The sequence below is a fragment of the Strongylocentrotus purpuratus genome, unplaced genomic scaffold, assembly GCF_000002235.5.
Source record: "Strongylocentrotus purpuratus isolate Spur 01 unplaced genomic scaffold, Spur_5.0 spur5_scaffold_19, whole genome shotgun sequence".
NCBI classification, from domain to species: Eukaryota; Metazoa; Echinodermata; class Echinoidea; order Camarodonta; family Strongylocentrotidae; genus Strongylocentrotus; species Strongylocentrotus purpuratus.
In genome coordinates, this window is record NW_022145604.1 from 16840985 (window position 1) to 16868676 (window position 27692).

A 27692-nucleotide genomic window follows, 5' to 3' on the forward strand; every position below is an offset into this window, starting at 1 on the left:
TTAGCTGAAGGATCTGGGATTGCCATAAAAAGATGATTAAACTGTGGTAACAGTAATGATTTAGCAACTGTAACTCTTCCAAGAACCATTATGTTCCTTTTGATCCAATAAATCATCTGGTGTTTTACTTTGTCAAAAATTCTATTATAGTTATAATCTGGTATTTTGTTAATAACAACATGACAGTCAGCACCAAGATAACGAAAAAATCATTATGTACATAATTCACATGTCTTCCTTCTAATTCTATATCTTCATTACATTTTGAGGCCCAAATCCAAATTGCGTTTGTTTTTTGGATATTGATCTTCAGCCCACTGCAATTTCCAAATAAGTCCAAAACATGTAGTGCATTACAGAAACTAGCAGCTGTGCCATCAAGAAACAATATTGTGTCATCAGTATACTGAATGATCTTAAATTCCTTTGAATTAACCGACAGAAATTCCCTTCACAGAGTGTGAATTGCAAATTAACATCCCAAGAATTTCGCCGCACAACAAAAACAAGTATGGAGAATTTGGATCCCCTTGCCTACATCCCCTCCGTAACTTTTTCTACTGTGACTAAAAAATGGTTGAAAAACACTGATCTAGTAGACTAAAGACGGGTGTGCCCCCCCCCCCCCCAATGACTGAGCATAATATTATAATAAGACTATGCACTTTGTTTAAAATAAATATGACGAACAAATGTAAACAACGCACCATTTCATTCTAATTATAGCAATTGCCAATGACAATGCCCATCCTGCCCCCCCCCCCCCAAAAAAAAAAAATCAACAACATTATTTTGATCAACAAAATGAAATGGTCCATGAGCTACGCAAATAAAAAATGAATGGAAATCTTGATTTAAAAAAAAGAATTCCATTTTTCGAGCAACCATCATCTCATAATCGGGCATCAGGATGTCTGAACATTCTCATATTTTGATTGAATTACGTTACACCATTCATATATAAGTGAATTTTCATTTCATTTGTTTTGTAAAGCGCTTAGAAACTGTATGTGTATACCAGCGCTATATAAGTCTTAGATAGTATCATTATAATTATTGAGCAAAAATGGTAGGTCGAGTGACCTTTGTTATAACGACGGGCCTATAGTACCGTTATAATAAATATTGATGATTCTAATTCAGCCTGCGTAATGGAGATTTCAATAAATAGCACTATAAGTAACTTATTTTAAATGATTTGACCAACACTTGGGAAAAATTGAGAATTAAGATCACAGCATTGGTGATGCCACAAACATGTACCAGTATATGGTCTTGCAAATCTGTTAATCCTCAAAGTGCAGTGGGTAGATTGAATCCTTTGAGTGTGGGATACAAGTGTATCTCATACCCTTGGAAGTTTTGTCTCAAGAAATTTCAATAATTATTGTAATCATTTTGCTTGAAGCCACAACAGCTATTTTGGTAAATTGCTAAAATCCTGTATGCAAAATGATAGCAAGTAAGAAAACAAATGAAATCTACATCATTTTAAATATTATGATTTTGAGGCCTAGTTTCCCAGAAGACCATCGCTTATATTGTTTATTTTTTCTTCATAATAAGTTTCAATTTAATTCAATTACGTTATTTAATATACACAAGACTATATCATTGTTATAACTTCTGGAGCCTATGACCTACAAGCATTGCTTGCTCTTTAGGCTCCATCATATTTCTTCCTTTATTAAGTCTTAAATCATTCTTTTTTTGTTTGTATAAACGAATCCTAAAATGAGTACAAAAAATGTAACATGCCAAATGTGATGATGTATTATACAACATATAAAATATGAAAATAAACTGAAACTGAAACTGAAACTGAAACTGAAACATGGAAGTTACAGTCAAACCTGATTTAGTGACCACCTGTCTACAAAGACCACATCCCCCCCTTGAAACTGGTTTCTCATTGAAACATGTATCTACAAAGACCACCGTGAACAGATATGTTTTGGGTAATTGTTTGAAAGAACTAGCGGAGGAAGCTTGGCGAAGGAGAAGAGGAAGATTGTTCCAGAGAGATGGGCCTGTGTGGAAAAGATGTGGTCACCCCAAGAGTGTCAGGATCGGAACTTGAAGTAGCAAAGAGTCTGCATGGCCTTAGTCTGCCATAGCGTGGAGAGCTGGAAACATACCTGAAAATATGTCGGTTTTAAGTTACAATCAGCACAACAGCAGATAGCAATCATTTGTACAAAACTGACAAAATCTATTGAGACTGGATACTCAAGAGTACTGGATACATGTTCATGAGGTCATGGAATCATTTTTCATCTCTGCACCAGCGTTGCAATATACCGTAAGCTATTTATTAAGTGCCTCCATCACTGTAAGAATTTTTCTAAAATGCACTGTTGAGAAATTCTGTAGAAATCTGGGGTAATTTGTGATAATTTTAAACTGGCTTATACTCCCTTAAAGGGATCTGGTAACTTTGTCTCAGATTCTGAAATAAAATTCTGGATTTAGCTCATGATGCAATGATAATTATAAACCTTTAGGTCAGTCAGGAACCCCATGACTTTTACAAGCCGATCGCCTGTCTGATTATCAAGATATTTATGATTGGAATTACAAATTTTGAAAACCGTTCGCCTGACGGTTTTCATAACACTACAGTCTATTGGGGAAAACGAGTTTGTTAAAACCGGTCACTCAAAGATTTTTTTACTTTTTTGAGGAACTTCTTGATCATTTTGAAGCGCAATTTTTTTAGGGCTTCAATATTACACCATATCACAGACACTGATAACACGTAGGGCCTTGTATCTCAGATTTAACATTGTTAAACGATCCCTTTAAGGAATATTATGTGATCATTTCTCGAGTCTTGAGGCCTGTTGCAAGAAAGTTCTGGATATCTTATTCGTACCCTTGATAAAAATACCAACTTGCTTTCATTTGAACGAGATGTCTACGTACAAGAATTAACGACGGCTTCCTGTAACAGACCTGTCTTATGTAAGTTCTCTTAGTAAGCATTCATAACAATATATCCCTTCCTATCATACTCATTCTTGCAGAAATACTAATTTGCATGAATTAATTCTATTAAGGATGAAATGGGACAGTATGTTTGTTTTATGTTTATGCATTTATTGTTCACATTCTAGTCCTCTTTTTGACAGTACATGTACATGTATAAAAATGGATTTGTGAAAATACATCTATATCATCCTCTACGATAACTTGAAATGAAACATAAAATACAACAAAGGAAATATTCTTAAAACAACAGCATTGAGTGAAGTTTGCCACATTGGGTCATTTAGGTTCTGGATGTGTTCTTTTACATATAGAATATCAAATCAACTGTTAAAGATATAGCTGAACACTGAAAAAATTAATGCTGTTTCAGTACTTTTTACAAGCATAATAGGACATCACAGTTATTTAATATTACATTAATGCACATGTCTCAAGTTTATTAGACTTTTAAAACTTCAATCTAAATAGTGTTGGTTATCTGAGATATCATTGGCAAACTGTTTTTTGTTATATCAGGCAAACATGTCCAGAAACTTTACCAAATCATATGAAATGAGGCTTATGACCTGACAGAATATAGAGAACACTATAGGGTCATTCCATGTCAAATCACCCGAAAAATCTGAAAATCTTAACCCGACCATTTTTGATTTTGATGAAACTTAGTATACTTGTTGAGTGTGATCTCACAGCACCAAATCCAAAATTTTAGGTCAATCGGGTGAGGGGTTTGGGAGATACGGCCCACCAAATTTTGAGATTTTTTCAAAAATGGGGGTGGCGGGCCTACCTTTGAACCCTTGTATCTCGGGACCTAATGGGTCAATCTTCACAAAATTTGTATTGTTTTAAAGGGTATTCAATAAGGATTCCAAATCTGCCGCCATTTTGAAGATTTGTACATGTTGGGGTACTTTGACCTCTTGACCTCAGATTTGACCTTGAAATTGACCTTGTGGATCACGTAACTTTGACAACATTTTTCATGAAATGTAATCTCTGACATGTTCACTAAAACATATTAAAGTTTCAGAGATATAATATTTTTTGTTTTGGAGTAATAAGGATTGAAAGTATCCATGCTCACAGATATTCACAGTACAACATACATCTTCCACATGTTTTTTTGTTTTAGTCACATCCATCCTAAATGTCAGCAGTACTTGAATAGAAATAAAATGACAAGTTCATATAGGCCTAAAGGGTTAACAGGATGTATGGCTTTAGACCTCTGAGTCGGTTCTAGGATAATTACCCCCTGGAAAATTCACCCCCGGAAAACTACCCTCTAAGGACAATTACCCCAGAGGTCAATTACCCCCCCCCCCTATTCGTTAAAGTGGAAGTCCAACCTGATAATAAGGTGGTTTTAATCAAAGCAGATTTATTTTTTGGGGTATATTATTCTTGAGGGGTAATTTTCCCGGGGGGGGGGGGGGGGGGGGGACAGATTGTCCTAGGAGGTAATTTTCTGGGGGGTAATAATCCTCTGGATGTGATAGTCCTTGGGGGGTAATTGTCCTCAGGGGGGGGGGGGGAGAATTTCCTGAGGGTTAATTTTCCAGGGGGGTAATTATCCTAGAACCGACTCAGAGGCCTAAAGCCATACATCCTGTTAACCCTTTAGGCCTATATGAACTTGTCATTTATTTCTATTCAAGTACTACTGACATTTAGGATGGATGTGACTAAAACAAAAAAGCATGTGGAAGATGTATGTTGTACTGTGCATATTGCATGTATTGTATACATTATAATAGGGTTTATTGTGAATATCTGTGAGCATGAATACTTTCAATCCTTATTGCTCCTAAAAAAAAAATATTATATCTCTGAAACTTTTACATGTTTTAGTGAACATGTCAGAGATTACATTTCATGAAAAATGTTGTCAAAGTTACGTGATCCACAAGGTCAATTTCAAGGTCAAATCTGAGGTCAAGAGGTCAAAGTACCCCAACATGTACGAATCTTCAAAATGGCGGCAGAATTAGAATCCTTATTGAATACCCTTTCCAACAATACAAATTTTGTGAAGATTGACCCATTAGGTCCCGAGATACAAGGGTTCAAAGGTAGGCCCGCCACCCCCATTTTTGAAAAAATCTCAAAATTTGGTGGGCCATATCTCCCAAACCCCTCACCCGATTGACCTAAAATTTTGGATTTGGTGCTGTGAGATCACACTCAACAAGTACACTAAGTTTCATCAAAATCAAAAATGGTCGGGTTAAAACCATTGGGTGATTTGACATGGAATGACCCTATAACAATATTAACAGAATTTTCACTTTTACTGCTTTTATCAAAGTACATGTACATTAAAATTATGAAAGAGACAGCTTCATACAGAATCTAGTTTTGTTGTTGTAAAGTAATTCCTGATTGAAAAGAAATGTAGGTCCAGTGACCTTTAATATAACAACAGTACCTATAGTACTGTTATAATAAATATTGATGGTTCTAATTCAGCCTGCGTAATGGACATTTTGTACTACAAGTACCTTAGTTTAAATAATTTGACCAACACTTCGAAAAAATTGAGAATTAAGATCACAACATTGTTGATGCCACAAACATGTACCGGTATATGGTCTTGCATATCTGTTAATCCTCAAAGTGCAGTGGGTAGATTGAATCCCTCAAGTGTGGGATGCAAATGTTTCTCATACCATTGGAAGAAGACTGTTTTCACTACTTTGCCTCATGAAACTGCAATCATTGTAATAATTTTGCTTGAAGCCAATGGAAAACATTTCATATACAGTTACTTCAAACAAAACATCAATAATCACCAGTTCTGTTAATGGAATGTTGAAGAATGGGGGGGGGGGGGGGGGGGTATAGAAAACTTTCTCAAAGTTTGATCAAGATACATACAACAGCTTTTTCAGTAAATTGCTAAAATTATGTATGCAACATCATAGCAAGTAAGAAAAGTAACAAGTAACAAATGATATCTACATCCATTTCAAATATCATGATTTTGAGGAATCCCACAAGACCATGGCTTGGGTGCTACATGTAAGTTACTATGTATTTTTATGCTTTTGCTGAGTAGCGGGCTATTGGCATTCAAACAAAAGGTAGTGTGTAACTATTAAAAAAGGGAATATTTTGCAGTGCTTGTGAATAGAACTCTAATACTGGGATTTAATTGAGGAGTTTCAGGCAATATGTACCAAGTTTGTATTGTAATCTTTCAATCGAACTGAAAACCTGACTTCGAACTTGATGTGATAGTCATCCAATTTTTTCTAGAAAAACATTTCTTTTTTCACCGTCGCATATTTCTTCATCTCACTACATGAATTATAACATGTGGGGCAATGCACATTTGTATCCACCCACGTACGGCAATAATCCCAACACAATTATGATCGACTCGGCAGTGACAAGAGCACAATTCCGGGCCAAAATTTTCATATTAAGCATCATAGGAATTACATAAAAATTTATCTGATACAAGATTATAATATAACATTCACATTAGAAATATTTTTCTGATGTCAGAACTTCCGATGGATGATTTGAAAAGCGTTGAAAACGAGTGTCATTTTCAGGACGATGCGATCTATATGATTCGAACCTCTCTTTCATAATCCTACCATCTCAAATTCATGGATCAGCAAACTTGGTCAATATCACTGCATATAGATATAGCTCAGTAAGTTAACAACAGGTCCTTACAAAAAGCATATTTAGACCCCTTTCTTTCCTAAAGACCCTGTAATCTATCACATGTATATGATATAAGTCTTACCAGAATGGATTCGCTTAAGCATGCGTCGAAATTCCGGTACTGTACAATTACCTGCGTCCTGCTTCAAGCAAATCAATCAATGCTTCCTGTAGAACAATGTAGAACAATGGAATAGAAAAGACAAAGGAAAAGAGTACTTCTTGATAAGATGACAAAATAAACCAGCAGCAAATGTAATCTAGACTTCTGCTAATAACGGAAAGAAAGTCTCATTCCCATTTGCAGCAGTATGGCAAGCCAAAAGGGAAACAAAACGTGGTCATTCGTCCATCTTAAAATCATGCAAATATAATTTGTCTTGTTTTGAAGTCATGTCTCTTTTTAAGGCTTTCATCTGTTTTCTTATGTCTTTTCACAAATCATTCATCTAGCTATTTCCAAACTATTCGTCTTCTAAACAACCATCCGTCTTCTTGTAAACTGTTTGTCTTTACAGAAATCATGTTTCCTTTTGCAAATGATAATTTGTTGAAAGATGAATTATTTTCCTTTTGCAAATTATATTTGCTGAAAGATGAATCATTTTTAAGAAAAATGATTTTTTAAAAGATGAATGAAAGCAAGGGTAAATATTAAACATGAACTACTTTGTAGGCCCCTTGAGCATCCCCTATAATTGATACTTGTGCAATATAAATGTACATGTAGTTATTTCTGTATTTCAGCCAATATTTTTTGCATAAAGATATTTTCAAGGATTTAAGGACAAATTTGTTACCAGTAATTGTTAAATTTGATCTAAAGGGAAGGTTGAGTTCTGGGAAGAGGTGAAATATAAATTGTGAGTGTTATCATTGTATTATGCAAGTGCATGTGGAAGAACGTTCCCTGAAAAGCATGGCTCTTCAAATGCCTTAATATTCTAAATATGGCATGCAATCATAAAAATCGGCATTATAATCAAGCAAATTCCACTAGTTTGTAATACATGTGGAAGGTCCATCTATAACGTACTGTACAATATGGATTTAGAACTGCTTTAAGCTAATTTCTCTCCAAGTGCATTCACTAGCAGAACAAAGATTAGATATGATTATGATAAAGACTAGATGGATCTTCGACTAGCTGCGCACTGTCGAAAATGATGCCTCCACCAAAGAGCGATTTTTCAAACCAAAACAGTAGCTATTCTTTAAATTTGAGTGTGATTGTAACCCATTAACAGGTTCTCAGAATATCTTGATTACAAGCTATTTTACAGTTGACCTTTTAATCTTTGACCAATTCATAACCCTAGAATTCAAATCAGTTTATTGGCTCTGCATACATACATCTCCTGAGTAATTTGATAGTATCCGTCAGCTAGCTCCAATGATAATGCGATCACAAGCTATTTTTTCATACATAATGAGCCCCATGACCTTTGACCTCATGACCTCAAAATCTAATCAGTTCATTGGCTCTGCAAGATACATACATGATTAAGTTAAGTAAGCAGGAATCCATCAATCAGTTCTTGAGATTAAGCGATCACAAGAATGGGACGTACAGACAAAGCTGAAAACACAAGCTGAAAACAATGCCTCCGGCTACTTCGTTTCGGAGGCATGTTTCTCATTGCACCTTATGTCCATTTTTAACTAAGATAATGAGCCTTTGATTTTACTTTAAGAACACAAACAATTCATCTTTCTTTGACCATCAGAAAAATAATTTTTGCTCCCATTAAATAAGGTATGTACAGGAGACTCATTTAAGATATTAGATATTAAAGCACAAATTACCGGTACAATATTTCTGAAATTATATTACGGGAGCTCAAGAATTGCCATACACATCACATTAAAATCTTCTTGTTGTTCCTAATGATACGATAACGTTGTTATAACTATCCTGTACATGTACCTGGTCGCTATTCTGAGAATTGTTCCAAAATGGTTGAAAGAGATCCTCCATGATCGTGCACACTTCAATCACCCCCCCCCCCCATAAAAAAATAAGAAAGAAGGAAGGAAAGGAAAAGAAACAAGGAAAAGAGGACGAAGAAAAGAAAAGAAGGGGGATATCAGTTGCAATTTTCCCGCCAAGAAGATCGGAATCGGGAGGGGGGCAAATGGCCCTTGCCTCCCCTCCCCCCCCTCTGCCCCCGCTAAAAAAAAGACAGAAGGAAGGGAAAAGGAAAGAGGAGAGCGAAAAAGGAACAAAAAAGAGAAAGAAGAAAAGAAAAGGGTAAAAAGAAGGGGTGATCAGTTGGGTAAATCCCATAACAACCGTGGATTGGTGTGGGGGCCGAAAGGCGCTTGCCTCCCCTACCCCCTGCAAACCTAAAAGAGAGAGAGAAGGAAGGGAAGGGAAAGAGGAGAAAAAGGGAAAGAAGATAAAAAAAAAAGAGAAAGAAGAAAGGTAGGGGAGATCATTTGCAATTTTTCTCGCAAACAAAGTGTAGATCGGGGGGGGGGGGGGGGGGGGGGCACTGGCGTACTGATAGGGGAAGGGGGACTTGGGGGAAATAACATTCAAACGTGGTTTATGTTTAATTCCATAACGGTGATTTACAAATAATGCTGAAATAATTTCCGAGATTTTTCCTCACTTTTTAGTAAATTATACTTCATGCGTTTTTTGGAAAATTTGCAGTCAGGCAAGAAATAAGCTTTTTTGAGTTGCCTACATGTCAGGGCCCGCAAAACGGCGGGGATCGGAAGCCTCGAGCTCCCCCCCCCTAACTTATTTTGAAAAAGTATATTAAAGAGAAATAGGAAGACTGAGAGAGCAAGAAAGAAAGAATAGTTAACTGCCAGTGTCACAAAATAATGAGGTATCAAACTGCTCATCTGACCCTGATTAAATGCCTAAAACCCCTCAGCTTCCGGGGCTCTGCCCCCTGGACCCCGCCTAGGGCCCTAAGGCGGACCCCTGGATGCTAATCTGACATTAATTTAATGCCTAAAACCCCTGAGCTTCATCTGGGGCCTCCGCCCGCTGGACCTCACGCCAATTACTGTCTTGCCATTGTCACAAAATAACTAAAGTATAAAAGTATGTTCATCTGACCGTAATCAAATGCCTAAAACCCCTCGGTGGGGGCGGTTCCCCCAGAACGCCGGCCAAAAAACAAAAAAGAGAGGAGAAAAAAGGAGCAGATAAAGAACATTTTTGAAATTCAGACAAGTATTACGAATCGTCTTCTTTCTCTATAATAATTTAATGAAACCTCAAAGCTTCCGCACTTCGCGCGGGAGGGAGGGGGGGGGGGGCAACTGAATTCAAACTAGGATTAAGAGACTAGAACGGTACCTCGAATTGTCTTCTTTCTCTAATAATTCTATGAAACGTCAAAGCTTTCGCGCGGGAGTGGGGGGGGGGGGGAATGAATTTAATCAATGGTTCAGTGTCGAGAACGGTACAACCGTGCAGGAGGGAGGGGGGGGGGGAACTGAGTTCCGACAAGAATTAACAGTCAAGAACGGTACAATGATCGTCTTCTTTCTCTAATAATTTAATGAAATGTAAAAGCTTTCGCGCTTCACGCGTGAGGGGGGAACTGAATTCAGACGAGAACTGAATTTAGACAGGGATTAAGAGACGAGAACGTTACAACGAATCGTCTCATTTCTCTAATAATTTAATGCAATGTCAAAGCTTCTGCGCTTTGCGCAGGATGGGGAGGGGGGGGGGGTTGGAATGAGTACAGACAGGGATTAAGAGTCGAGAACGGTACAACAAATAGTCTTTTTTCTCTAAGATTTTAATGAAACGTCAAAGCTTCCGCTTGCAGAGAAGGGAGGGAAAAACTCGCCCCTCCCTGCACCTGCACCGACCCCTCCCCCCATTACGTCACTGCTGGTCACCATTACGTACCAATATTTGGCTCGCATAATTACAAATTTGCCCCCCCCCCTGAAGCTTTGACATTTAATTAAATTAATAGAGAAAGAAGTAATCATTGTGCCGTTCTCGACTGCTAATTCTTGTCTGAATTCAGTTTTCCACCCCTCCCGCGCGAAAGCTTTTACGTTTCAATCAATTATTAGAGAAAGAAGACGATCATTGTACCGTTCTCGACTCTTAATTCTTGTCTTAATTCAGTTGCCCCCCCCCCCCCCCTCACCTGGTGCTCAGGGGTTTTAGGCTTTAAATTACCGTCAGATGAGCATATTTTGATACCTCATTATTTTGTGACACTGGCAGTTAACTATTCTTTCTTTCTATTTCTCTTTAATATACCTTTTCAACTGACAACAAAAAAATCTGGGGGGAGGGGGAGGAAGCTCGAGGCTTTCGATCCCCGCCATTTTGCGGGCCATGACATGTAGGCAACTCAAAAAAGCATATTTCTTGCCTGACTGCAAATTTAGGAATTTGCCATTTTCCACCAAAAAAGAGAGTATAATTTACCAAAAAGTGAGGAAAAATCTCAGAAATTATGTCATTTCAGCATTATTTGTAAATCACCGTTATAGAAATAAAGAGAACCACGTTCTAATGTTATTTATACCAAGTCCCCCCCCCCTCCCATATCAGTACGCCAGTGCCTAACCCCCCCCCCCCCTCTCCCGATCTACACTTTGTTTGCGGGAAAAATCGCGACTGATCACCTCCTTTCTTCTTTCTCTTGTTTTTTTTTCCCTTTGTCTCCTCTTTCCCTTCCCTTCCTTCTCTCTCTTTTAGGTTTGCTGGGGGTAGGGGAGGCAAGGGCCATTTGCCCCCCCCCCCCGACCCACAACTTGTTGGCGGGAAAATTGCGACTGATATCCCCCTTCTTTTCTTCTTCTTCTATTTTCTTTCCCTTTATCTGCTCTTTTACTTTTTTCTTTTCCTTTCCTTCCTTCTCTCTTATTTTTTTATGGGGGGGGGGGGGGGGGAGGCGGGGAGGCAACAGCCTGCGACGCAAGAACCTTTCGCCCCTGGTCTCCTTCCCCTTTTCTTTTCTTCTTTCTTTCCCTTTCTCTCCTTTTCCCTTTCCCTTCTTTTCCTTCTCTCTCTCTTTTTTTGCGGGGGGTGGGGGACAAGGCCTGCTCGACCCCCTTATTGGATCCGCGCCTGAGAGGCAGAGAGAGAGGGGGGGGGGGGGGGAGCTTTTATAGGATCAGCACAGAGTGCCACAGACCCATGCAAGGAACCATCTCTGTTGAATTCAACATAATACCTTCATTGTTACTACTATTATTGTTTGCTAGTGTAATGTTTATTGAAAAGTAATAAATATGTTGACTTTTATATCAAACTTTGTTATTATATTTTGTCTTTTTAATTAGCATCAATAACGAAGTTTAAGAAAAGTTGAACAGGGTGAAAGTTGTGTGAGTGAATGTTGATTGGGTATGTCTTGTTGCTGTCTTAATTGGATAATAACCGATTATGAAGGTGACACATTTATTTTGAACTAAAGAAGGGCATGTTATGTGAAAGAATGTGACTTTCCTTAAATTAAAATTTGTGTGGATGTGATAAAACCATTATAGATGGCATATATGCCGGTGAATACATTTTTCAGATGGTATAGACAATTAAAAATAATTTCAATTTGTGTTGGCAATTTTTTTTTTTTTTTAATATTAAAAAGCATGTGCCCCCCTACATTTTTTCAGCAAGACTTAACAAATACATAAACGTGTGTCTGATTAAGTAAAAGAAATGGATATTGTTTTTTATTTCAATAAATAAATGACTGATATGCAAGACTAGCTAAACACCTTTATTTGACATTTTTTAATATCTAAGTTAATTATTTCATTGTGTTTCCTTTTATTTACTGATTTAATTCTTATAAATGCCTGATCTGCAAGACTATGCAAAAAGTAGTTTTACTTTTGATTATTTCTATTCCTTAAACATTTTAAACGACTGATGTGAAAGAGTAGTCGACGCACCCTTTCGAGAAAAGACCCCCCTCTTTTCTCAAAAGGGTGTGCTAAGATGGTCCTCCGTTCTCAACGCACCCTTTCGAGAAAAGCGGGGGGCCTTTTATCGAATGGGTGCGTTGAACTCACCACACCGCGCCACACCGCACCCTTTCGATGAAAGCCCTCAAATTCATGGATCAGCAAACTTGGTCAATATCACTGCATATAGATATAGCTCAGTAAGTTAACAGGTCCTTACAAAAAGCATATTTAGACCCCTTTCTTTCCTAAAGACCCTGTAATCTATCACATGTATATGATATAAGTCTTACCAGAATGGACTGAAGCTCGCGTTGAAATTCCGGTCCTGTCATAAAACCTTCGCCTCCTGCAATACGCAAACCAAGCAATTCTATCTGTAGAATGTAGAACTATGGAATAGAAAAGACAAAGGAAAAGAGTACTTCTCGATAAGATGACAAAATAAACCAGCAGCAAATGTAATCTTGACTTCTGCTAATAACGGAAAGAAAGTCTCATTCCCATTTGCAGCAGTATATGGCAAGCCAAAAGGGAAACAAAACGTGGTCATTCGTCCATCTTAAAATCATGCAAATATAATTCTCTCTCTCTTTTAGGTTTGCTGGGGGTAGGGGAGGCAAGGGCCATTTGCCCCCCCCCCCCCCGACCCACAACTTGTTGGCGGGAAAATTGCAACTGATATCCCCTTCTTTTCTTCTTCTTCTATTTTCTTTCCCTTTCCTTCCTTCTCTCTTATTTTTTTATGGGGGAGGGGGGGGGGGGGGGCAGGCGGGGAGGCAACAGCCTGCGACGCAAGAACCTTTCGCCCCTGGTCTCCTTCTTCCCCCTTTTCTTTTCTTCTTTCTTTCCCTTTCTCTCCTTTTCCCTTTCCCTTCTTTTCCTTCTCTCTCTCTTTTTTTGCGGGGGGTGGGGGACAAGGCCTGCTCGACCCCTCTTATTGGATCCGCGCCTGAGAGGCAGAGAGCGGGAGGGGGGGGGGGGGAGCTTTTATAGGATCAGCACAGAGTGCCACAGACCCATGCAAGGAACCATCTCTGTTGAATTCAACATAATACCTTCATTGTTACTACTATTATTGTTTGCTAGTGTAATGTTTATTGAAAAGTAATAAATATGTTGACTTTTATATCAAACTTTGTTATTATATTTTGTCTTTTTAATTAGCATCAATAACGAAGTTTAAGAAAAGTTGAACAGGGTGAAAGTTGTGTGAGTGAATGTTGATTGGGTATGTCTTGTTGCTGTCTTAATTGGATAATAACTGATTATGAAGGTGACACATTTATTTTGAACTAAAGAAGGGCATGTTATGTGAAAGAATGTGACTTTCCTTAAATTAAAATTTGTGTGGATGTGATAAAACCATTATAGATGGCATATATGCCGGTGAATACATTTTTCAGATGGTATAGACAATTAAAGATAATTTCAATTTGTGTTGGCAATTTTTTTTTTTTTTAATATTAAAAAGCATGTGCCCCCCTACATTTTTTCAGCAAGACTTAACAAATACATAAACGTGTGTCTGATTAAGTAAAAGAAATGGATATTGTTTTTTATTTCAATAAATAAATGACTGATATGCAAGACTAGCTAAACACCTTTATTTGACATTTTTTAATATCTAAGTTAATTATTTCATTGTGTTTCCTTTTATTTACTGATTTAATTCTTATAAATGCCTGATCTGCAAGACTATGCAAAAAGTAGTTTTACTTTTGATTATTTCTATTCCTTAAACATTTTAAACGACTGATGTGAAAGAGTAGTCGACGCACCCTTTCGAGAAAAGACCCCCCTCTTTTCTCGAAAGGGTGTGCTAAGATGGTCCTCCGTTCTCAACGCACCCTTTCGAGAAAAGCGGGGGGCCTTTTATCGAATGGGTGCATTGAACTCACCACACCGCGCCACACCGCACCGCACCCTTTCGATGAAAGCCCTCAAATTCATGGATCAGCAAACTTGGTCAATATCACTGCATATAGATATAGCTCAGTAAGTTAACAGGTCCTTACAAAAAGCATATTTAGACCCCTTTCTTTCCTAAAGACCCTGTAATCTATCACATGTATATGATATAAGTCTTACCAGAATGGAATGAAGCTCGCGTTGAAATTCCGGTACTGTCCTATAACCTTTGCCTCCTGCAATAAGCAAATCAGGCAATTCTTTCTGTAGAATGTCAAACTATGGAATAGAAAAGACAAAGGAAAAGAGTACTTCTCGATAAGATGACAAAATAAACCAGCAGCAAATGTAATCTTGACTTCTGCTAATAACGGAAAGAAAGTCTCATTCCCATTTGCAGCAGTATATGGCAAGCCAAAAGGGAAACAAAACGTGGTCATTCGTCCATCTTAAAATCATGCAAATATAATTTGTCTTGTTTTCAAGTCATCTTTTTAAGGCTTTCATCTGTTTTCTTATGTCTTTACACAAATCATTCACTTAGCTATTTCCAAGCTATTCGTCTTCTAAACAACCATCCGTCTTCTTGTAAACTGTTTGTCTTTACAGAAATCATGTTTCCTTTTGCAAATGATAATTTGTTGAATTTTCCTTTTGCAAATTATATTTTGCTGAAAGATGAATCATTTTTAAGAAAAAAGATTTTTTAAGAGATGAATGAAAGCAAGGGTAATATTATACATGAACTACTTTGTAGGCCCCTTGAATATCCCCTATAATTGATACTTGTGCAATATAAATGTACATGTAGTTATTTCTGTATTTCAGCCAATATTTTTTGCATAAAGATATTTTCAAGGATTTAAGGACAAATTTGTTACCGGTAATTGTTAAATTTGATCTAAAGGGAAGGTTGAGTTCTGGGAAGAGGTGAAATATAAATTGTGAGTGTTATCATTGTATTATGCAAGTGCATGTGGAAGAACGTTCCCTGAAAAGCATGGCTCTTCAAATGCCTTAATATTCTAAATATGGCATGCAATCATAAAAATCGGCATTATAATCAAGCAAATTCCACTAGTTTGTAATACATGTGGAAGGTCCATCTATAACATACTGTACAATATGGATTTAGAATTGCTTTAAGCTAATTTCTCTCCAAGTGCATTCACTAGCAGAACAGAAGATTAGATATGATTATGATAAAGACTAGATGGATCTTCAAATAGCTGCGCACAGTCGAAAATGTTGCCTCCACCAAAGAGCGATTTTTCAAACCAAAACAGTAGCTATTTTTAAAATTCGAGTGTGATTGTAACCCATTTACAGGTTCTCAGAATATCTTGATTACAAGCTATTTTTACAGATGACCCTTTAATCTTTGACCAATTCATAACCCTAGAATTCAAATCAGTTTATTGGCTCTGCACACATACATCTCCCTGAGTAATTTGATAGTATCCGTCAGCTAGCTCCAATGATAATGCGATCACAAGCTATTTTTTCATACATAATGAGCCCCATGACCTTTGACCTCATGACCTCAAAATCTAATCAGTTCATTGGCTTTGCAAGATACATACATGATTAAGTTAAGTAAGCGGGAATCCATCAATCAGTTCTTGAGATTAAGCGATCACAAGAATGGAACGTACAGACAAGCTGAAAACACAAGCTGAAAACAATGCCTCCGGCTACTTCGTTTCGGAGGCATGTTTCTCATTGCACCTTATGTCCATTTTTAACTAATATAATGAGCCTTTGATTTTACTTTAAGAATACAAACAATTCATCTTTCTTTGACCATCAGAAAAATAATTTTTGCTCTCATTAAATAAGGTATGTACAGGAGACTCATTTAAGATATTAGACATTAAAGCACAAATTACCGGTACAATATTTCTGAAATTATATTACGGGAGCTCAAGAATTGCCATACACATCACATTAAAATCTTCTTGTTGTTCCTAATGGGCAATTCCACGGTAACGGAAGGACACTCAGACAAGATTTTTGAACTTCAGGTTCATACTAAAAGAACCGTTTTATTAGTATAAGATGTGAAACAGTACAGATATAATACATATATAAGTGCCTTAAATTCTCCCAAAAAAAAATTGTCATTATAGTTAAGTAGTTTAAGAATGTGCATATTAATTATCTTGGTAACGGAAGGACATAAAAATGGACATGGTTTTTCCAGTTAATTAGTGTTTATCCAAACTTTGTGAAGTTGATGAAGCTTTCCACTTGACTGAAACACATTTTGTTCCCCATAGTTTAATACATACTAATAAAACATTTCTTTTAGTATGAACCTGAAGTTCAAAAATCTTGTCTGAGTGTCCTTCCGTTACCGTGGAATTGCCCTAATGATACGATAACGTTGTTATAACTATCCTGTACATGTACCTGGTCGCTATTCTGAGAATTGTTCCAAAATGGTTGAAAGAGATCCTTCATGATCGTGCACACTTCAATCACAAGAAGTGCACTCTCTAAAACAGAATGAGAATTGAGGGGTATAGGTCAAGTGACAGGTTAGAAAATAAGTTCAAATTGCATCAGAGAGCATCTAAGAATCCTGGAGCCCACAAGTCATGTAGGCCCTAGAACATGGCTGCAAGGGACTTTTGCAGCACTTTATGCCAATCATTTCATACTCCTTCCAAGTTGCAAATTTAAATGTTTGAATTTTGGTTTGTGGACTAGCTACCCTGGCATCTAGGCATAATGATTCATCATATAGTGCAATTCGGTCACCGAATTGCAACCCTAAAGATCTGAATTCATGTTCTGGCTTAGAGCATGATTTCCTTGACAGCAGTGAAATAAATATTCCACCTGGAAGAAGGTTAGAGCCTGTGCTACAATAAAAATAGTGTGCACATTGTGGAAGAGAAAAGAATCCAGTAAAGAGCATACTAATGAATGTACAGTGCGTGCATGTAGAGAACTTGAATGTGTAAATCTAGATTTTCATTACAAGAAGCCCTGTCCCCCCCCCCCACAACAAAAAACTTGGGTCTTTTGTTGGAGGGAGGGGGGGGGGGGTTGCAGGTTGCTTATTTTTCTTCCTTTCCCCTTTCCCTTTTTACTTTTAATTTCCCCTTTGCTTTCCTGTCCTTCCTTCTCTTCTCTTTTCTTTTTTGGACAATTGGTTATTATTTTTGGAGGGATAGATTTCAGTTTGCTTCTTTTTGAAGAGGTTTATACATTTCTTGAGTATGGTTCTTGATATTTACACATAAAAAAGAGGGGCTGACATGTGGACAAGAAAGACAATCTACGATCTACATGTACGTCTCAACCCCCCTCCACCAATCACACCGAAGAAGTACATCAACATTCTTACTATTGTTCTGCTTCTTGGATTTGTCAGAGCTGATATGAAAGGCTTTCATGTGGTTGCTGATTATGATTGTCAACTGTAAAATGAAAAACAAGACAAATAGCCTCCTCACCTTGCTCGTAACGACGTGGAGGCGGATCACGTGTTTCAAAATTAAAGAAGCAGATGAGATTTCGCAAAAACACTTCAGATCCAATTCCAGATGGATGTAGGTAGTCTTTCACCAAAGCATTGCATTTCTTTTGCTCCATCTGTTAGCATGAAAAAAAATCAAATTGATAAATATGTCAAAACACTGTTAACACTTTGCATTTTGTATAAGGCTACAGGTTCTTCACTGATCTACCTTGTTGGCTTTCCAAGAGTGCTTGCTATGCTCATTTGCTTTCAAATGTATATTCCCTTTATTACCCCAAAAGCTCCTCTGTTTGTTTCCTTATGATGCATATTTATTTTGGAGAGAACACCAGGAATAATTTTTCAGATGTCACAATAATGAGACGTTTGAGGATTTTTGACAAAAGCTGACAAATGTGATCTTTAAAAACATTTAATTTCTTTTCGAAGTACTGCATTCCAGTGCAAGTTCATACCAAAATTGGCTGAAATAAAACGTATAAGATGCTATCTTGTTTTTTCAATGGCTGGTTCAAATTATTGAATATTTGTGGGGCACCACAAACTAGAAATCGTTATATTTATGGATATTTCAGCTGTCTCTGAACCGATTTTGATCAAACAAAGATGATTCTGTTATTTAAATTGTATGTTCTTCCAAATTTGACACTCAGTTTTTTGTTATCTCACAAAAAAATGATTTGTGTAACGCCCTCTGCAACAAAAATCAACTATCCCTTTAAATGATCCAAGAAATTTGACCTTTGGCCTGCAGATTCCCATGTCTACTCATTTCTTGTCCTGGTACAGGGAGATACCACATTCAAAGCTAAAGCCAACATGGTTCTTGATATCTCCAGACAATTAACCTCCAATTTTCATCAAAATTAACTTTTAGTAAGACTTTCAGCCTTTTCACACACAGCTAAAATTCTATAAACATGACTAGTATAAACGTGTTTCGAACGTGTTTAAACTGATCACGAGCCTTTCACACACAGAAATTTCGTTGCGATCGTTAATAGTTTCGTGATTAACTACTGCTCGTAAAATGCGCAGTAGTGCCATTGCGCATTGAAGGTCATGTCATGTCAATCAAAGCGCACGCTCCATCCAGTTTAAACACGTTTAAACACGAATTTCCTTTCACACACAAAATGTCAAGCTCTCTAGATACGAACTTCGTATCTGCAGCCTGCTTTTAGGGGCGTATGGATCGCGACTTCGTATCTATCCCAACATCGTATAAACGATGTTCACACTGGGAAATTTTGTCTATAAACATGTTTAAAACTGTTGAGTGATTCTAATCATCTCTAGATACGATGAATTTTAGCTGTGTGTGAAAAGGCTGTAGGTTTTCATAGCCAACCAGATCATACCGGAGTGAGGCTGTAATATCTCCTTGCCTTAGCTACATGTAAACGTCGTTCTTCACGCTGAAGGTCATTCCTCTGAAACATCAAATTTTTAACAAGAATATTTACATAAGTCTACATGTACGGTACATGTAATGTATAAGCATACTGGTTTAATAAGCAAAATAAATAATGGTGACTTTCACTGATCGAAGATGCCCACTACTCATTTAGGGCGAGACCAAAAATATGAATTCACTGAATTTGAAAATATATAGTTACTTACTTACATGCACAACTTAAAGAAGAATTAATCTCTCAACTATGAAGCATTATCATGATATAGAGAGTAAAACAACAGTTCATTTAATATAAAAAACATAGCTGTAGGCCAAATAATATCGTCTTGCAAGTACAATAAAAAGACCCTGCTTTGCCATATTTACAACGTCGTGAAGCTGCCACTTTGTTAAGATTTCCCTTCAAAACTTACGGGTTGTGACGTATCGCACGGAGAACTGATGTAGCGCGCACGCTTTATATGCAATACACGTCAAACATGGTGTACTGCCCAGTATTTTGTTGTAATAATTGTTCCTCGAAAACCAAGGGGAAATTGTTTCATCGGTTCCCAGACCCACACAATCGCAATGAAATATTCAAGCTATGGGTAGCAGCTCTGAAGGTGGAGAAATTTCTTGACCAGAAGTACAAATACGACAGAAAAGAGGAGAGTCAAGCTTGAGGCAAAAAAGGCATGTCATTTATATCGTAATTGAATGTCCCATTTGTGTGCAATATCGTTACAAATTGCGCGTGCTTGAGCTCACTGCAGCATGAGTGTAATGTGTATGTAGTTTACAGCAGGGAAACATACGTACCCAATAGGGGTCATCCCCATGCGCAAACACAATGGCAATGTTCTGAAAATTCTCAGAGCCGCAAAAGACGAAGGATTCGGAAGAAGAGTTACGTCCTCCCTTCCGTCAAATGTTCAATATTTATATTTTTCAGATATAATGTTTTAAATGGAAATGAAATAAACTCAAATTAACATGTAGTTTGAGGTTAATTCCCCGTTACCTGTTAAGTCTGTAGATTATTAAACCAAAAAAATATGTCTATCTAGGATTCTATGTATGTACATGTAAGTAAAGATTATTGTAATAGTTTGTATACGGTTTTGTCTACAAAAGATACATGAAACTTGAAACTGTCCAGAATTGAGCCGTTAGATTTATCTTTGGCCTTGGATCTCAGACTCGTACGTGTACTTCATACATGCCAACCTTTCACAGCAAAAAATTAGGAATATAGTCTTTTTGTATACTTTTCACACAGAATATATCAAAAAATGAGAGGAAGCTGGGGTTAAAAACAGTAGCTTGAAGGCCCAAACATAGGATTCTTTCCTCCAAAAAGGAATGGTTGGCAGCTATGGTACTTTTCCCTTGATTATTAAGCTAGGAACTCCAGTGGTTACCTCTACAACAACGCATTCTGTTTAAAGTCTGCTTGTACATGTATATCTTCAAAATTCTTAATCATAGGGTACCTGAATCTAAATGACACCCTCCAAATATATACACCAGCTCGTAAACTTCGCTCAGCATCTGACAAATATTAACCAATTATTTCCAAATTCAGGCTGTCATCTCCCAGTGACATAATTTTGTATGTATTTCATGTTCCTCTTTCACTTTACCGGTATGTAGTTTTGTATTTAGCACTATGGTACATTTTGTTTTTAGCACTCCTAAATGATCAATATTATTATCAATATTATACTTTAACCCATAATTTATTCTCTAACAATATCAAAAAATGTGTCATAAAAACTGTAAAAGCAGAAACTTTTGCATTCACTAGACATACCATGATAAGAGGTGACCGTGACAAAAATCACCCAGTTCTACATCACTTTTCTACCATTTCAGTTTACCTCTACAAAGAGCTACATGTATTTATACGCATGTATGTACGTGTACATGTAGATGTAATACGTTGCTACATGTACAGCATAGGATGTGTCACTTTAATGTTTTATACTCACCTCGTCCTGTGGTAGGTTAGCCATAGCCAGCTTTCTTGTACGGGTATGTATTATGTAACTGTGAAGAAGAAGAAAAAAAAAACAGTTACAGCAATTTGAAATTCTAAGCTAAGTCATTATCATCAATAACAAAACAAACAAAAAATTGTAATAATCTTAATCATAACAACAATAATGATAATAATAATAATAAAAACTAATAAGAACAATGACAATATCAAAACAATAACAATAATAATAATAGATTTTCCTCTTTTTGTGACTCTCCCTGGACCTGTCCAGTGTCTACTTCTACTTTTTTCTAGCCCCCACTACACTATTTTTACAGGCCAATTGCAGTTTGTCTTATTATAACACTTTACATGGATTTTGAAGTCAATATAACTTTATAGATTTCCCTTTGGCTTTCCCAAGACAGATCGATTAACAAGCAAAGAATCAATCTGAATCAAAGTATATTTTTTTTTCATAAATCAATACCACAATAAAAACTGCAAACATGGAGCTTCCGAGACACGTCTGTAAAAACATGAAAGAGTTAAGCACCAATGTGCAAAATTCCAGGACTGCTAAAACAGGCCTATAATGATCCAACTACATTGTACATGTATACCTATTGCATGTACTACAAAGTCAATATCGCACTACCGGTATATTACACTCAAAATCACATTAAAACTGTTTCCTGCTGGGGGTCATTTCTTGAAACTGTCATATCTACAAGATCAACGGCATCTCGCCGCTGTCGTTTAACTTATCCGCTAAGTGTTTCACAAAACTGTCTTTGCCAAGAAGAGCGACAACTTCCGCGACAATTCCTTATTGCGACTCCAAACCCGTCATATCTTTTTAGAACGCCATCTCTAGGGAACTTTAAGTTTGTCTATGGGCAGCGAAAAAATGAAACTGAAAATTTAAAATATTTAAAAAACGCATTTCTTGATCTTGAACAAGCTCTCATTTCACTGACCAGTTTTGTATAAATGTTAATAAAAAAGTATTGTTCAAGCAAATAAACTATTCTTTTAAGGTTTTAAGGCCTTAATGAGCAAATACGATCAATATTATTTGAACATACATCAGACTACCATAGAAAAATCGCTGAAGATCAAACAGTCTGTATATACACACCAATGAGAATAACAACAATTTTTGTGTAGGTTTATATTTAGATATTTTCCATTTTCAAGCATAAATTTGATACAAATCGTATTTAGATAATTATTTGATAAAGAAGTGATAAAACTGTGAGTGATAATTTTTTTTCTTCATTACTTTCTTTGCTAGAAATAGAATCAGGGTCTTCTTTCGATTTGATATGAGTTATGGTATCCTCTTACATGCAAATTTCCATTCGCTTGTCCCCAAAACAACCTTGAGTTTCATCATTGTTTATATATTCTTAGATGTCTTTTATAACATATGTTTTCGTGCAGATTGGATGTAATTTGTATCATTTGTGCTACCAATCTTTTAGTTTTTAATTTTTAAAACAGTTTGAATGAATTTAAGCCTCGTAGTCTCTTGATAATTCAGGATAAAATCTGATGGATCGTTACAAAGACTATATTTCTTTTAGTCAATAGTATCAATATCATGAATTTGTTGCTGATCATGGTTTTGTGACACGGGTTGTCCGGTTCCTGACATCCCCGTAGGTCACTGACAAAGATATGACTGTCAAGGAATAGTCTGCAGGCACAGACCCTAATTTGACACTTTATCAACAAATCATTGTGCCTTGAGAGAAGTCTAGCCCAGCTACCTACTGGTTGTGTCAGTGTCAGGAGCAGCTTCAGTACATGGCCTATGGTAGTCTTATAGTGCAGACTCACTTTTACGACTGACCAGGGTTTGTGCTTGCAGACTAGTCAAGGAAGGAGGTAGTTTCATGAAACATCCCCCGGGAGTCTCATCCCAGCTCACTTCCTCCAATAAATATCATTTTACATGAAATAAGAAAGTGTGGCAAGGGTTACCATCTGTGTATGGGGAAGGTTGACAAATGTCAGTTTTATTACAGAATTCCCCATACCGGACAATTATTTCTGTATATGTACGTGTCTGCTCTGCTGGCATATATCTGCCTCTGCCTCAGGGCTTCATTGCATTAAAGATAGCTCATTGTGATTGGTTTAAGAACTTTAGGTTTAAAAATTGAATTGGGCACACTGTACAGTGTTGAATTTTATAGGAATTTGTTTAGTGCTAAATTCTAGAAATTGACTGTGGCAATTGTAGAATATACCAAGACAATATTTGTCCAGACATTTGATTTATAACGGTAATTTGTAGAAGTTTACACACATTATTTCATTAATCTTTGGAGACTTATTTAAGAGGGCTAAACTATATTATTTGATGCAGACTTTTGTTAAATCCAAGGACAAAAGTGGTGGCTTCATTTTTTTGGCATCCCGGCACACAACCACCATCAAAACATAGTCTACACTGCTCATACATGTACACGTATGCTATGATATGACATAAATATGTCATACAATCATTATCAAATCAACACATGCCTCGCACAGAAAATATTCTATTCAAAGACTATATATCACAGCCCAGATAACAATACGGCGTTGGGCCAACGTCGGCCACGGTCGGCAGGGTCGCAGTCGGCAAGCCAACGTTGGCTAATCGTTGGGCCATTGTCGCCATTTTTTACTGATAAATGGTGGCTATTGGTTGGCTCATTCGACGTTGGGCCAATGTTGGCTGAACGTTGGTCCATTGTCGCCATTTTCACTGATAAATGGTGGCTATTGGTTGGCTATTCGACGTTGGACCAATGTTGGCTGAACGTTGGTCCATTGTCGCCATTTTCACTGATAAATGGTGGCTATTGGTTGGCTATTCGACGTTGGGCCAATGTTGGCTGAACGTTGGTCCATTGTCGCCATTTTCACTGATAAATGGTGGCTATTGGTTGGCTATTCGACGTTGGGCCAATGTTGGCTGAACGTTGGTCCATTGTCGCCATTTTCACTGATAAATGGTGGCTTTGGGTTGGCTATTCGACGTTGGGCCAATGTTGGCTAAATGTTGGTCCATCGTCTCAATTATCACTGATAAATATTGGCTATTGGTTGGCTATTCGACGTTGGGCTAACGTTGGATCATTGTCGCAATTTTCACTGATAAATGTTGGCTTTTGGTTGGCTATTCGACGTTGGGCCAATGTTGGCTGAACGTTGGTCCATTGTCACCATTTTTACTGATAAATGGTGACTATTAGTTGGCTATTCGACGTTGGGCCAATGTTGGCTGAATGTTGGTCCATTGTCGCCATTTTCATTGATACATGGTGGCTATTGGTTGGCTATTCGACGTTGGTCCAATGTTGGCTGAACGTTGGTTAATTGTCGCCATTTTCACTGATAAATGGTGGCTATTGGTTGGCTATTCGACGTTGGGCCAATGTTGGCTGAACGTTGGTCCATTGTCGCCATTTTCACTGATAAATGGTGGCTTTGGGTTGGCTATTCGACGTTGTGCCAATGTTGGCTGAACGTTGGTCCATTGTCGCCATTTTCACTGATAAATGGTGGCTTTGGGTTGGCTATTCAACGTTGGGCCAATGTTGGCTAAATGTTGGTCCATCGTCTCAATTATCACTGATAAATGTTGGCTATTGGTTGGCTATTCGACGTTGGGCTAACGTCGGCTGAACGTTGGTCCATCGTCTCAATTTTAAATTTTAAATGTTGGCTTTTGGCTGGCCATTCGATGTTGGGCCAATGTTGGCTGAACGTTGGTCCGTCTCAATTATTACTGATAAATTGTGGCTGTTAATTGGCTATTTGACGTTTGGCTATTAACGTTGGCTCAATGTTGGTCCATCGTTTCAAATTTTACTGAGAAATGGTTGATATGTTGGCTAATATACGCGACGTTGGGCCAACCTTGGCTTAACGTTGGTCTATATCGTCTCCATCTTTACTGATAAATAGTGCATGTATATATTGGTTGGCTATATGACGTTGGGCCAACGTAGCAAATACGACCTAGTACCGCTACATCCGGGTAAAAAAAATTGCATGCGTGCGCATGCCCATGTGCTCTTGCAATTGCAACGTACGTCAGCCATATCCTGTCCATTTGTCTGGATCAGTTGCCGGGGAGTATCAACACTGCATGGTAAATGAATGATTTTCTTTCTCTTTCAACGTTATTTTTGTGAGCATGTCGCGTGAAACTGATAAATTGTATAGTGTGAGAACTCCCCGTCACAAAGCGAGGGAAATAGCATGAGAAATTGTTAAAGTAATCATTGATAATTCCCTGTCCAAATGAAAGTGAAAGTGAGTACGAGTACCGCTCGGCGTACGCTTAGCATGCACACCCGCTGCGTGCAATTGAAGTGTGAGTGATGGCTATGATGGCTATGATGGGGGCCGAAGTGTCGGCATCAGATGCATTGGGTGTTTGCCGTGATAAATGTTAATATGTTCCTGACCTAGAGTTAGACCTAGGTGATGTATTGATGCATCATGTTGCAGCGTCCAAGTCTGCCAAAATATGCAAGAACTTTGTATCAACACATTTAGTGGATTGTGAGTGTGATGTGAAAGAGGTAGCTGGTGGGAATTACCCTCATTTTGGCATTTGCAATCATTTAAAGTCGCAATTGGCCAAGAACCTCAATTTGATCAAATAGTAAATAGGAAAAACTATTGGGGGCGGGGGTAACACTGATCGATCCCATAATTTTCATTCACAATCTCAAATTCCAAATTCAAATTTGATTATTGCTGCATTTTTATTCTCATTTTCAAATTAGTTTTTATTGTTTATGCACATGTATATTAAATTGCTATAATTTGAACTGAAGGTAAATATTCTAATTATTTATTTTTAAAATTCTGACGTTCTTTACTAATACATTCAATTCTATATAGCTCTTCCAAATCCCAATACTTTTTTCTCCCATAATCCCTACAATTCTGAAATTTAAATATTAAATCCTGCATTTCATATCGTCAACTTCACAACAAATTCCAGATTCCTCTACCCGTTCAGATCCAGCTACCCCTACCTCGATCATCCAGAACAGCATCAACAGCACCAAGGACCCCTTCGACATCGACCCCATCAACCTCCAGAACACTGTCGACCCCAACGACCCCATTGACCTCAACATTCAGAAATATGGGTATGTCATTGCAATGACGACCTTCGTCATTGCCTTGTTTTCGTTCACATTCTGCCCCATTAATATTCTCCTCCTTTTCCTTGTTTTCCTTATCGTCCAAAAATCCCATTCGTTTTGCACATACTGCTTGTTATTCCTAGTTAGATGCTTTCCTCATGTCCTTTTCCTTTCAAATTTCATAGGCATAGTCTTTAACATCTCATCAAGGTCACTACATTCTTCGATTTTCGAAATCACTCATGCATAACCGTCCAGGCGCCATTTTGTCCGTTTCTGGTCCATTTTAAGGCCTTTCTTTCTTCCTTCCTATCTCCACTATCCTAGATCCTACAAACTTCTAACAAATTCCTCTAAATAGTCTAAGAGATGTTCTTTCATCTGCGATGTATAACCTGCCCTTCAAAATGCCATCTTCGTACCCAAAATTCAAATCTGAAACCGACTCCGTCAAAAGTCTCTCAAATTCTTGAAAAATTGACCCCTTAATAATCTAAAACTGCCATAACTTTCTCATATAAATTTCGTTTTGTATTTAAATCTCACAGTATCTTTATCTCATAATTGCACATAGCCATGCCAAATAATCACGCTCCAATTGCTTTGCAAAACATAAATAGCGCCCTCTAAAGTTCTGGGAATTGGCTTTCTCTCTGTGGCCGTATCTCCATAATGGCTTGGCAAACCCGTACCCTTTTTTGGATTTAGATACTTGAAGATATGCCCTTTCCAGCCATATACAAAATCATATACCCTATCACTGACCAAATTTGAGAAAATTGCCCTCCAAATTCGCCATTTTCAAGAAAATTGAGAAAAAACTTCAACTTGCTCTAAACCGGCGATCTTTATACCTACATCAATGAAACTTGGCACACACATGTATCCATATACGTGACAACTGTCTGTTAAGTTTAGTAAATTGTAATGCCCTCTTCGCCAAGTTATCGCCAAAAATGATGAATTTACTATGCTTTACGTAATAGCGCGTTTGATGCGTGCAGTACGTTTTGCGCAGATGACAATGGTTTCAAACTGACCGCACTGAAGTGCCCTTTCGAATGATACCAAGTATAGTATATGTTCACGCAGAAAATTGTGAGTAAATCGCATTTGAACAAGGGTACGCCGAGTTTCCGCCCTATTATAACACGTTTCGGCCATGAA

The 27692-nt window shown here is 37.5% G+C and overlaps 1 protein-coding gene across 2 annotated transcripts; it reads right to left on the reverse strand.

The window, feature by feature from the left end:
• Window positions 1-1865: 1865 nt before the first annotated feature.
• Window positions 1866-21423, reverse strand: LOC105439758. 2 transcript variants are annotated; one of them, XM_030990437.1, is made up of 8 exons: window positions 21371-21423; window positions 19342-19413; window positions 17955-18093; window positions 16903-16988; window positions 14671-14769; window positions 12873-12971; window positions 6755-6840; window positions 1866-2138 (listed from the first exon to the last, which is right to left on the reverse strand). In XM_030990437.1, exons 1-7 carry the CDS (start codon window positions 21392-21394, stop codon window positions 6802-6804), a joined length of 558 nt encoding a protein of 185 aa, XP_030846297.1. In that variant the 5' UTR covers window positions 21395-21423; the 3' UTR covers window positions 1866-2138; window positions 6755-6801. The 2 variants fall into 2 exon arrangements, with proteins under 2 accessions (XP_030846297.1, XP_030846298.1); XM_030990438.1 differs by lacking the exon at window positions 1866-2138 and having other exon boundaries at window positions 5366-6840.
• Window positions 21424-27692: the final 6269 nt, after the last annotated feature.